This window comes from Stylophora pistillata, chromosome 2, assembly GCF_964205215.1.
Source record: "Stylophora pistillata chromosome 2, jaStyPist1.2, whole genome shotgun sequence".
NCBI lineage: Eukaryota > Metazoa > Cnidaria > Anthozoa > Scleractinia > Pocilloporidae > Stylophora > Stylophora pistillata.
In genome coordinates this window covers 40,085,140-40,098,379 of record NC_142520.1, presented here as the reverse complement: position 1 = coordinate 40,098,379, position 13,240 = coordinate 40,085,140, and the positions used below count along the sequence as shown (strand labels likewise).

The following is a 13,240-nucleotide window of genomic DNA, read 5'->3' as shown; positions in this document are numbered from 1 at the left end:
TGCAGTTACAATAAGCTTTGTGTGAAACTTGTGTTGACTTTTTGTTATGCACATTTACTAGCAACGAAAGATTTAATCTCTCTGGAAAGTTGTACCAAACAAGGTGTTCCTTGAACTGATCAAGTTTAAAACACTAGCCAGAATGGTGTACTCGGGTTCTAGTGATCGATCCTAGTGACTGATGTACCGGTTAAAATGGTCTAACCAGTTAAAATGAACCAACTAGTTTAAATAACTCAAATGGTGTTGACCCTCTAACTAGTATAAATGGTCCTACTAGTTAAGATGGTTCAACCAGTAAAAATGACTTAAATAGTTGACCTCATTCCTCAAGTATGAATGATTCAACTGGTTAAAAGGGTCCAACAAGTTAAAAGGATGAAAACGGTTAAAGTTATCCAACCAATGGAAATTATACCTCCAGTGAAAATGTCCGACCAGTTAAAATGATCTACCTAGATAAAAAAATGCAGCCGCCTTATTGGGTACCACTACCTAAGATGGTCCAAACAGTGAACAGCTGAGCACAAAGGAAGTTTAAAAGATTCGATTTTGCAAGTTTTCGAAAGAGTTCCAAAACTAACATGCAAATAGCTCAGTTTTACTTCACCTCATTCCTACGAACGTTCGCATCTGATACACGTCAATTCGTCTTTGTCGTCCTCGAACGATCAATATATATATTTATTACACGACTCGGGCAGTCAGAGGGCCAATAACTAAAATCAACCAATCAAAATGCACTATTGCCGGTCAATATTCTCTCAGTATTGGACGGAGCACTGTCCCGAATGGTCCCGAATGATGCCGCACTTGTGTCCCTTTGAACTTCAGTCGTATAATAAATCTCTTATTAACCAAGCTTGCTCGGGACCGTACTAGAAGAATAACGGCGCTCGGTCCGTACTGTCAAGACCTCGGGCCGATATTCTTCCAGTACGGCCCTCGCGCTTGGTTTATAAGATATATATATATATATATATATATATATATATATTGACGTGTATTGAATATGTATCTTCAATTGCAAACTTGAAACCATTATCGATTCATAATAATTACATCATAGTAAATTTTTTAACTGGTACGATATAGGTGGGATGGGATGTGTGAAAGCACAAGCGTTTTTTTAATTAATGAAAATTGTACCTTCAGTCAAAACGACTCAACTGGTTCACATGGTCCAACCGGTTAAAATGATCTACCTAGATCAAATCGTCCTGCCACCTAGTTGGGTATCACTACTTTAGATGCTCCAAACAGTGGAAATGATTCACCCAAGACAAATGATTCAACTAGTGGAAAATGACCCAACCAGTTGAAATAATGTACATAGTTAAAACAGGTTCAACAAGTGAAAATGGTCCAGCTACACAAAATGATCTAATTAAATAAGAAGGTCAAAGTAGTAGAAATGGGGCAACTAAATAAAATGATCCAACCTCTCGTTCAACCATCTGAACTTGTGGGATCAGAGAAAATTATTCAACAAGAGGAGAGTAAGTTACTAAAGGACAGTTACCTTCATTGTAATGGCTCCAACCTTGGAATACGCTTGGATTCCTCAAAATGTGGGACACAACAGAGGCTGCCATAACACTTGCGAATTCATCCCACTTATTACTTGACGACTGATACGCACTTAGGTAACCCTTGATGCCTTTTACAACCGCCCATTCCGTTTTCAGACAATGAGCTGCAGCAAACACTCCTATGATAGAGAGACACGACGACTGAATTGATGTTTTTGGATATTGTGCCCCTAATAGTAAGGCCTTCTCATATTAAAGTGATACAAAAGCCTGAACCTCTTCTGAGAGAAGGGTTTAAGTACTTAGCCCTCATTATTACGCTTTTCAAGTCGGTCCAGAACGTACCACAATGATTTCGGGAAGGGCTGTAAATCGAGAATATCGCCACGCTAAAAATACAATGTAAATACCTGCAGCCAGAACTGATGGATGCCTAAGACTGCTCCACGCGTTGTTGCGGTATTTAAGAAGAAAGTCTTACCTTCACCTTCCACCTCCACTGCGATTGCCTCAGGATTCTGCTGAATAAGATTCTCACTGAATGCCTCTGACCGTGGAATACTCAGGACAGTATCGTTACATTTCACGTTTACTTTACGTGCTTGAGGGTCTTTTAAGGGTGCTCTCCAGCCATGAGCTGCATATCTGATAAGGTTACCAATATCCCTGCTCGCAGGAGTTTTGTGGGCAAGCGTTGTCAACTTTGAAGATACAACTACGTCTCCTAGTTTGGCTTTCTCGGGCTTCAGCCCAATGCAGGTACCTACAGAAAACACCGCTTTGGGTCCAAGAATTCGAACTGCATCATTGACAACAGTCAAAGCACCACCAGGAACTGCAGAACCTTGGGTACATCTAACCAAAGCAGTTTTCAATTTCTTCTCATGGTCATGTCCCATGGACCCCAAGTACACATACGCAATGCTTTTGTGGTAGCTCCTTGAGGGTTGATTTAGATAGTGGAAACATGCTAAGAACTCACAGTCCTCCACAGTTAACAGCAGGATATCGACTGGGAGTTCAACATCGCTCCAATCGCTAACTGACGTAGAAAGGTCCTTTAAATCTAAAAGCTTCAAATTGAGGTGAGGTGGATTGTCACTGAAGTCCTGTTCATCACTTTTTACGCCATTCAAAGTTGCCAAGCCTACGAGAATTAATGAACAGCTTGAGCAACAGACCACTGACATAATCAATTCGTGAATGAGATGCACGTTTCTTAAAGGCTCTCCATCGAAACACTCGATAGCCCCGTCCGTGGATTAAGATACGGTCCTTCATTAGTTTCGGTTACTACGGCAACTTGATGATAAGATTTTTAATCCGTACAAGGAAAAGTAACGGAAACAGGCAAGGATAACATTCCATTGACAGAAATGGAGCGGAAACATGTCGTCATGTTACCGTTCAGGAATCAACGGAAACACGACAGGCCCATGGAGGAAGTGAATGGGGTTTCGTCCTGTGGTTCATTCAGGCCTATGGAGAGCGAACTATAACTTGTATGTAAGTCCCAGAGACTACAGTCAAGGTAACGAATCCCAACAGACGGCCATTTGAGAAGCTGACCTTTGAAAGAAGATATTACAAACAAAACAGGGATCGTCCTAACACCAATGCAAGGATCGTCCCATTACTAAGGAATAGAATCCATAGGTAAAATGTGACCAGTTTCGCTTGACCATCAGTAAAGAATGGAAACTGAGTGACAACGAAAAAGTTAATTGGCAAAGAAAATAATTTTTGATAAGTCTGAGGAACAAAGATACACAAACCATAGAAAACCGTAATAGAGACGTATGCTTTTAGGTATTTGGGTTTAAAACTTGATATTGTATTACATATAATTTACTATTGTTAATGCTCTTATACCACTGAACAATTTGACATCACATCTGTTCGTTTTCACAATCTCTCGGCAAACCTGCCGTTGCGAATGGGGAGTGAGACTAGGAGCGTAGCAGGCATTTTCAAAATCGGGATAGGGGAGGGGGGGTGGACCACAATTACGAACATGGCGGAACAGGTTGAACAAAATTTGTGTTCATTGTTGCTAGTGCCATTGGTCAAAGAAAGCAGTATGCCACGTTTCTTACCAATTTGTTTTGGGTGGCTTTCTAACTAAAAGTTCAGGGGAAAAATTTTTGAGACTATTCTAAAGCAGACAACTAAAAAAACTGAAGTTAACGAAATCTCAACCACTTTAAGAAAAAAAACATTCGGCTAATATCAAGTTTGGTAGAATTAACTGTTTATCCGACTAACGACAACGTAGAGTTATAATCCACAAGGAGCTATTGTTTGTTGTCAAATTTTCCAACGGGAACTTTTAAAGGGAAAAAATCGGTCAAAGTTAACATTTGAGAAAACAATTGTAGGGTGCCTGTGACTTTTTTTAGTCAAGGTTCCTTTAGCATTTTGACGATGACCAAAGGAAAGTGGTTCTCAGAGCGTGAAACCTCAAAATGTCGTTTCCAAACTGGTTCGCACTACTCGTTTTCTGTTGCAAATTGAAAGAGGAAGGAGGAACACATCCACCGGAAGCTCTGTATCGAGTTTACTGAAAGTTAACATGAGAGAAACTGCAACACTGTTGATCGTGAGGGGAGCATACCCAGATTTCTCCAAACGTGAAATAAGGTAAGATATTATGACCTTACAGTGAGAGAATGTGACGTAGTCACCATTTTGCGAAAAAAATATATTTAAATCAGATAGTGTAGTTCTGGGTTTGCAAAATTAATGAATATAATGATCACTGAATATCTTATAATTTCTAATCATGGCAACAACCACCGAAAAAAAAAAACACCAAAAACTTACCATTTCCTTTTCCAAATTCGGACAAAGCCTACAAAGCGGGGAAGAAATATACGCAATTTCAGGAGCCCGAAGGAACAAGAAACGTCAATAAATGAAATAGATAAATAATTTAATGACAACGATGATGAATTAGGTGATTATAGTGATGAAAGAAACAAAGCGAACTTGAAAGTGGCTTAGAAAGCTCCTATGAAATAAAAGGAACGTCTAACACTTGTGTAACACGCCCGAACGAAAACAAGCTCGTGAATTGGTGAGGATGTAATTTGCACTATTTTCGAGGTCAAGGAAATTGTCCATTTTCCCAGGTATTAAATGCTATACTTTGAACACTTGGATGCGAAAAAAAAAACTGCAATAGGCTTGGTTTTTTTTTTTTACTCATGATCCCAATGCAGTTAGTTATTTATTTTCCTCTGAATATTCCCAAAGTCGCTGTCAAAATCCAGATGAATCTCTTTCGCTTGCACATCATATCATTCTAGCTGATCGCCCTAGCTATTAACGCTCGTCATTGTCCCCGGCGATTGACGGACGAGCTAAAAACATGAGCAACTGGCTGCTCCATCTCACTAGTCTTCCTTATAAGGTTCATTCTCAGCAGCAGCTCCGAAACTCTGGAATGGCGTACCTATGAAGCTTCGTCAAGTAACATCACTGAACAGTTTTAAATCTCGACTTAAAACCTATCTTTTTAATAAGTATTTTTGTAGTTTGTACCATATTTCATTTTATTCTCACGGTAATGTACTTTTGCTTTCTCTTAAACATATGATTGTAAGGCGCTATTTATCAGCACATGTGAATACGCGATATATAAATTGGTAAATTATTACTATTATTATTGTCATTATTTTTCGAGGAGAGAAAAATAAACAGAAAAGAGACACAAATCTTTTAACTGAGTTCATTTGTTTAAATGTGAGATTAACATTTAAAGCAACATCATTTTGTACAGATGAACATAATCCTAGAAAAGACTGACTGGGAAATGCGGATGATCCCTAAATATTTGGAGGTAAACTACGCAAGTGCCTTTCTAATATAAGAGAGGGTGGTAAACCTACAAACTGGAGCTCCACTTTAAAGGCTTGGTTAAATCTGTGCATCAACTATCACTTAGCCTAACTTAGATTCACTGACCTGAGTCCAAGGATCCAATTTTTCCTGACAGAAGAAGGGTGCATCATGAGTAAAGAACTCACAATCTTTACTAGTGCTTCTTAATGAAATGTAGTGACCACAGTCAAAATGGCCACAACCTCGCTGCTTGTGCAAAATACAAATGCCAGGTTTCTTGCCACACTTGTTCGGACAAGGTTTGCACAGTGTACATTGTACAAATAATTCCAAAGAAAGAGACTTTAACCACTGACAGGTGTTTCGCAATTTGGTCCGGCAATGTTCTAGTTGACTGAAAAAACATATCCAAAAAAAAGAAAAAAACTTGATCAGTTTTGTTACAACAAAAGTGGAAAACAATTGAGCAGAAAAAATGGAGGGTAAAAAAGGAGTGAGGTGGAAGTGCACTTCAAAGAGGCAAGGTGAGTGACGTGAGAATAGAATGTACTGAGGAGGTCTGCATATTTAGTTGAAATAACCAGAGAGGATTGGAGTGGGCGTTTTATGAGCTCAAGTCTTGTCTCCCCTTTTTAACATATACATGTAGGAAAATTTCTATAACAGTTTCACAGTGACTGTCACAATTCTCTTGGTTGGATTAAAAATTCCCCTTTACCTCAAGTTCAAGAGAAAAAAAAGGTCTTAAGCACACATATACACGGTATAATACCTACCTTAACAATTGCTTACAAAGTCTTTTCTCTTCCTCTTCACTGGAGTCGCCCTTTGTCCAAAGTTTTAAGCTGATCACAGTTTTGTGAGCCTTTAAAGTGAGGTGGTATGAATCGCTGACTTTGAATCGAGCAGAGTTTGCACACAGTGCGGGTGTTATTTCGAAAGACTGGGAGGCCCATTCCCAAAAAAATACAATCAATCTACAGAATAGGCCACTTGGAACATACTTGTAGTTGGGAGCAAAAGTGAGGAACACTAGTAAAGGGCCGTTGTTCGTGTCTTCGCTTCCCGTATCCTTTCTTGTTTCCGTTAGCATACAAGGTACAAGGTAAGGGTAGTCTTTCCCTCCACAGCCTCTAGAGTCGCAAATTAGATCAAATGTCTCCATGACATGAAGCAAATTCATCCTAACACCTTCCAAATTCAATTTTTCAAATGCATGATCGAGCAATTTGTTGGAAAGAAGTCCACTCTCTTTTAGGAATAGGTACTGTCTCTCGACTGAAGGTGGTACTTCCCAAGTTGGGTTCACAGTTATTATCATATTGAGTACATTGATCAACCATTGTGGATCCAGGACTACCAACCCATCTGGATTTTCGGTGAGATCATGGTAGATAACTGTTCCACGAGCTTGCAAAAAGTGAAGAAGTTCTGTTATGTCATCTTTGACGTCAAAATGGCAAATGGCTTCAGCTACTTCCTCTTGGAAACGCTTCCTAGTAACATAATGAACCTCATTTTTAACCATTTCAGAAATTTTTTCTTCTACACGGAGCCACTGCAATGGAATTTTCTTATTCATATGTGGCATTTTTTCAGCCAGTTTCAATATTTCTTGACGTAATGGAACTATCTCCGAGTCTTTTTGTAGCTCAGAATTACCAGATTTTGTGTTATCGATGACACAAGACCAACAAATATGTGGTAGGATTTCAGGTGAGGCCATTTTGTAAATTGTTTCACGCACCGCAGCCATTTCTTTGCCTGGATCGCGACCCAAATTTCTGACTCTGTCGGCATGAGTGCCCACAAGTATTATCGGAGGTAAAAAAAGCTCACGTGATTTCTCTCTTGTTTGTTCGAGATTCGTGACAGTTTGCAATGAACGCACCAAATCCAGCCATCTCATAACGTGATCAAGGTTAGTATCCTCTCTGTCTGGTGAGGCTACTTCTTTCTCTTCACCATCAGGAGGCATTATACGACACTGTGCCTGGGCAGTCAAATCTCTTGCGAGATCCAACACTAACACATATATGGCTTCTTGAGACAGAAAAATGGGATGAATGGCATGATATACTGCTTGGCCAGCAAAATCCCAAATCACAGGCCATATGCTCTTATTGTTGCTTGGATCTTCCCTTTGGAGGCCAGCCTCTACGAGGGAGGCAACGTGTACTGGTATCTGCTCTAGGTTCTGTTCTTTTTTGTTATCCTTAGCAGCTACAGGAAAAATGACCACTAATAAGTTCTGACATAAGTAATCTCTCACTCACAGGCTGTTTCAAACTGATCAAACAGCTTTATTTTAATTACAAGTCTAGTCGAATTGGGAGGATTATGCTTAGATTGAATTCTAATAAAAATCTTGGGGTAAATATCAGCCAATATGTGGGACACAACTTTTTTACTTTAGCATACGCGTTGAGATTACTTAGGATTTTCTTCGTGTTCAATAATTATATTGTTCTAAAGCTAAATCATTATCACCAATTCATACCATTATAAATATCATTATCATCATTCCTGCAGTGTGTGTCGAGAAAACGTATTCGATTTTCTCCTTCCATTCAATCACTAAAAAGCTATTTAACTGAAACACTAGAAAGTGGACAGTTAAAGAGTGTAATTCTTCCTAACAGATACCATCTAACTCACAATTTATGATTGTTTAAAATGTTGAACGCTGGCAAAAACATAAAAGATTTGTTGTTACCATCTATTAAATCAAGAGTTTTTTTACTCCAGGAACTTCTAATTGACTTCTGTGAAAATTAATCGCCGAAGTAAAGAAAAAAAAATTGTCATCAGTCAAATAGCCTATTATGATTCCGGTTAGCTCAATGGATAGAGCGCTGGACTGTTGTGCGGGAGGTCGAAGGTTCGAGCCCCGGCCGGACCAACACTCAGGGTCTTAAAATAATTGAGAAGAATTTGCTACCTTTCTATAACATCAAGAAATGGTTAGATATTCTAGTCTTCTCGGATGGAGACGAATAAATGGAGGTCACGTCTCCTGCAGGGTTGGGGTAGGAGACGTTAATTTCCCACACACGAGATTACTGTGTGCTGGATGTCATCCCCTGGGGTGGGATGGGTGGAATATTGGGCACACGTAATTTAGAGCCTCGCTCTTTTGTGCAACCCTCACCACACTCTGGTGAAAGTGATTACATAAATACCCCAACTGCTGGTACTCATGCCAGCTGTGAGAAAACTCAAACAGCTGTACGAGTGAGACATTTTTCTTTGGCCCTTACTCATTTTACTGCTACCTTACTTTGAATTGGTGTGGTGCTCCTACAACTCCATGGGCCGGCCTTTTTTTTTTGGTTTTTTTTTGTTTGATTTTCGAACTCTGACTAATTAAGTCTCCTGCTGCACTGTTGATTATACAAGGTAAAATGTTTTACTGAGCCTTTGCATTCAATTGAGTGTTGACAGACTCTACAGCAGTCCAGCTTTGCACTATGTAGACCTATGGTCCAGATCTTAACCGCACTTATTGAACAAGTATAAGTCTTTTTTACTTTCACCTTTTTGGCTCTTCCTCTCTTGGTCATGACACGCTGACCTGATCGCTGCGCTTTGGACCTTCATGACTTAAAGCCAAATAGCTTCCCATTTGGCCGTCCAAATCAGTCAATAAGTACATAATATTCAACGAAAACTCTTTCTTATTAGTGTTGTCAACTTACCTTTCGATTCTATTGTATTTCTATAAAATTCTTCATGTGTGAGCTCATCACCTCTAAGTTCTTCTGTTCTTGACTCTTTGACAACAGACTCCTCTTTGGCTTTCTCTGCCTTCGTGCTTTCATCTCTGACTGATTCTTCGGTGAATTGTAAAGCTGAATTTGATTTTTCCGGAGAGCTGCTCAGTAACTCATTTGAGAACAGCTCAGCAGATTTGGGGTCATCCGTACTTGTGGATTCAAGAGAGGCAGGATTTCTCAACGCTCCTGAACCAGCATCCTTGACTTTCGGAGAGCTGTCTGGTAACTTCTTTGTGTCCAGTTCAGCACTTGTGGATTCAAGAGAAACAGGATTTCTCCGTGCTCCTAATTCAGCATCCTTGACTTTCGAAGGGCTGCTCCGTAACTCCTTTGTGACCAGTTCAGCACTTTTGAGAGCAAAGGGACTTGTGGATTCAAGAAAGGCAGGATTTCTCCATGCTCCTGGGCCTGCATCCTTCACAGCGGGCATCATTTTCACTCCATCAGTGCTGGGTTCATGTGGATTGAAATTTTCACCACGGAGATTTTTTCCAAGACTTGTTTTACCAACACGATCCTGACCAATCAATGGAATCTTTATTCGTTTGTCAAAGGTCCTGCCACTTTGTAATCCTCTTTGGTATGCTTCTAGCGCACGATCTCCTCTAGCCAGTACATAGAAGGGGATCCCATCTGTAAATAAATTCGTTTTTTGTAGTAAATAAGAAGCAAATAGGTTTGCAGAGGTAAAAATATTAACAGAAGTCTCCTTGATTTAAAATATCATCAGAAGTACCATTTCTAACAAAGCATAGCTGGCCTGGAGTTAAAGGAACCTTATGTTCTTCTTTGGGGATGCAGAATAAACTGCATCAAGTGCCGTTTGGTTCTAAAAACTGCGGGCGATTAAGCGTCACATAGTACTGGAGAGGAAATTATGAAAACCAATCATGTCATCACGTAATTCTACTTTCCAAGAACAGCACAACTTGATCCGTATTAAATGAGCAAAGAGAGATAATAAATAGGAAAACGGGGAAAAAAGCCTTGAAGTTAAAGCATGAATTTACTGTCATTTCGGAGTTAAGAGACAGATCATTTTATGATTCTGAGTCACACATTAAACGTAGCATACTGTTCTAAAACTACAATTACTAACTGTAATGTAATGAGCTGCACACGTACCTTGAGCGGGTTGAAGGCTGACATAGTGCACCTCATGAATATGTCCCAGTACAAGTGGTTTGCTATCGTCAACTGGACAATGTGGCGTAATCATTACATCCCTGCCATGGGTTAGACTGCTGACCACACGAATGCACGTTTTAAAGTAGTTTGCTGCGCTACACAGAATCACGTGATCACCCCAAGCGCCATCTTGTTCCATGTGTGTTAGGTATTCAGTCCATGTTTGATGTCCATGGACAAAGTGAAACAGGTCTGTTCCATCTGGCTGTGAGAAAAATCAGTTAAAGCAAACTTAAAGCAAACAAGGAGGATTGTTAAGAGAAAATTGAGTGCGTTAAGCACGATTCAGGGAGTAACATTATCACAAAGGTTCGAGACGACCTTTAATTAGCAATTCACTGTATAAAACAACTTTCGTGATTGAGGAGTTTATCAAAACGTCCGTGTATTTTCCAAACGCTCAGCAAACAGCTGGAAAAACGAAACAAAAATCAAACAAAAAGAAAGAACCAGGAAGATTCATCTTGAAGAGAGTAACTAGAATTCTGTTATCTGAAGGTGGTTTATGGGTAGCTTTCTTGAAAACTGAAATATTCTAACCACGGAAAGGGGTAGCTTGTTTCTAAGGAAACTATATTCAGTAGCAAAGGATTCAAGTCTAACCAACACCATTGTGCGGAATCTTACAAAATAAAGTTCAACCTTTCAGTTCCTCTTCCCACCAGGCTACAAGCTGGTCACTTCACCCTGGGATAGGCTCTGGTGGTGTTGACCTGTATACACACTTCACCTTTATCATAATCATAGGATAATATCACGTGGCATACTCTGTTAGACATACTAACATCAACTTACTAGTTTTGGGTTACTCCTGAGGTACTGGACCAAGGTTTGTCTTAATCTGCCGTATGGGATTTTGATTCCTTTAACAATTTCCAGTTGTTCTGACAAGGCATAGAACATGCAATTTCCTGATCCTTGATTGTCGGATATTCTGAAGCCCTTGTCTGATGCAATATTCCTCAGCCCCGATAATAGAACTGTTCTTCTTTTAACTTTGCTTGCATCAAGCTTCATCTCTTGAAGTTCCTGGATGATTTGGTCAAGAGTAGCTAGAAAAGATCAAGTTTTTACTAATTTAACTACATGAAAGAAGAGCAACCATATTCAGCTGGAAAATATAAATTCCCCAGCTAGTTAGAAAAACTTGGAGAGTAAAATAGGAAAGAAGGCCTTCAACCACTAAATAACCGATGTTTTGTTCAACAACTGAGCTTTGAAGTGATGCACTGGCAGTCAATTGACTTTTTAGGTTCGATATTTGCCCGTTATGAAATGTTGGATAAAATAATCAAGAGAGAAGGGGTAGACACGAAACAGGTCTACACTCTTACATATTTGCGAATCCTGGAAAAATTCTGGGCTTCAAAAAGATACTGATGTAGTTCCTCTACCGTATCAATATACGATTTCTTCAATACTGTGTCGAAAGACAAATGTATTGCGACCGGATTTGATCGAAACGGCGTTTAAACTTCCGCTTTGTTTCGAGAAAAAGAAGAAGAATGCCCCAAGTCTCCCTGTTTCAGGCAATTTATGTTTGTTTCCTAGTGAAATGTGATGAAACCTTCAATTGTCCGAAAGAAACATCTAAGACCAAACCATCCGTCCAGATCGATAGTAAAAGAAATGCAAATTTGTATATACATGCCTTGGGATTGTAACCGAAAGCAGAGGTATAAATATTAACAGATGTCTCCTTAATGTAAAATACTATCAGAAGTATTACTTCTAACAAAGCGTAGCTCGCCTGGAGTTAAAAGAAAAGGAAAGGAGGAATGTTGGACCTTCTTGAAACTTCTCTGTTCATTTTTGGAGATGTCAGTTGCCGTGTGTTATTTATATTTTTACTCACTTGGAGTCAGTAATGAATCAACTGTTCGTTGTTTGGTTGAAGTGTCGACATCTTCGGCCCCATGAGTTCTGAAACTTGTGTCTCGTCTTTTAGAAGCTAAAAAGATAGAAAGAACCATTTCTTTAATATTACATCAATCCACAAGAGGATACAACTGATTATTATTTAGTGGATAATTACTTCGGCATATGGCATTATGAGAAATATTACAGCCAGCTGAGGCCGTAGGCCTCAGCTGGCTGCAATATTTCTCATAATGCCATGTGCCGAAGTAATTCTCCATTGTAATTATTGATCCCCATGAAATCCTATTGTTCTGTGTCTGTGTTGGATCTTCGAGTGAATATATGAACAATGAATATATGAACTTCATATATTCATTGTATAGGTGTGATAATTGTGATGCTCATTGCTATTGTTCTTTGTTGTGATGAATATATCTTAGATCTTAATTGTGCCGAGGGTTGTTATTGTAGCTCGTTGTTATAGTTGTTCAAAACAATTCTAATGATGGAATTAATTCGTGCAAGGCGTGTAACACTGCTAATTTGCATACTTTATAAGCCAGAGAATTCAGTCATTTTACTCAATGCAAACCTGGGTTTAGAAAGAGGATAGATTCGTTGGAAGCCGAAGGATTATTTATTACACACAGCTCTAGGAAGGCAGATATTTCAGCAGAAATCAAAAATAATGTAGTGTAACGTTTGGACATATCTGTTAGTGCTTTAATTCTTTATCGACTTCTAAAGGCGGCGTTTCTATTTTCTTTTTTTAAATAGAGCAAAGATTTAGAACGCCAATTACAGCTTCAGAATGCGGGAAGTTTGACAAAAGTTGGGTTTCAGACGCCAGCCGCAGGAAATGGGCGTGGGTTTTAAAAGTCTTTGAGGAGTGGAAGAAGCAATAATTATTTTTAATAATTGTAACCTGCACACTGCAATATTTTTGACATTGCAGCATGCTTATTTAACGCATGTAATTGTATTACCCCTAGTAATTTCCCTGCTAAAAAAAAGGACCGCCTCTGTGTTCCTCATACAGTT

General features: G+C 39.2%; 1 protein-coding gene across 4 annotated transcripts in view; it reads right to left on the bottom strand.

The window, feature by feature from the left end:
• Positions 1–13,240, bottom strand: part of LOC111326051 (uncharacterized) — a 36,605-nt gene that overhangs the window by 7,554 nt on the left and 15,811 nt on the right. For all 4 annotated transcript variants that reach the window (XR_015996438.1, XR_015996437.1, XR_015996439.1 and 1 more), the window contains 9 exons: positions 12,195–12,290; positions 11,135–11,391; positions 10,277–10,544; positions 9,074–9,784; positions 6,152–7,598; positions 5,499–5,769; positions 4,356–4,383; positions 2,014–2,679; positions 1,523–1,711 (listed from right to left, as the gene is read on the bottom strand). Coding sequence is in view for 1 of the 4 variants with exons in the window: in XM_088748177.1 (XP_088604303.1) it covers positions 1,523–1,711; positions 2,014–2,679; positions 4,356–4,383; positions 5,499–5,769; positions 6,152–7,598; positions 9,074–9,784; positions 10,277–10,544; positions 11,135–11,391; positions 12,195–12,290 (3,933 nt within the window). In the remaining 3 variants the exon portion in view is untranslated. The remainder of the gene's footprint in view (positions 1–1,522; positions 1,712–2,013; positions 2,680–4,355; positions 4,384–5,498; positions 5,770–6,151; positions 7,599–9,073; positions 9,785–10,276; positions 10,545–11,134; positions 11,392–12,194; positions 12,291–13,240) is intronic.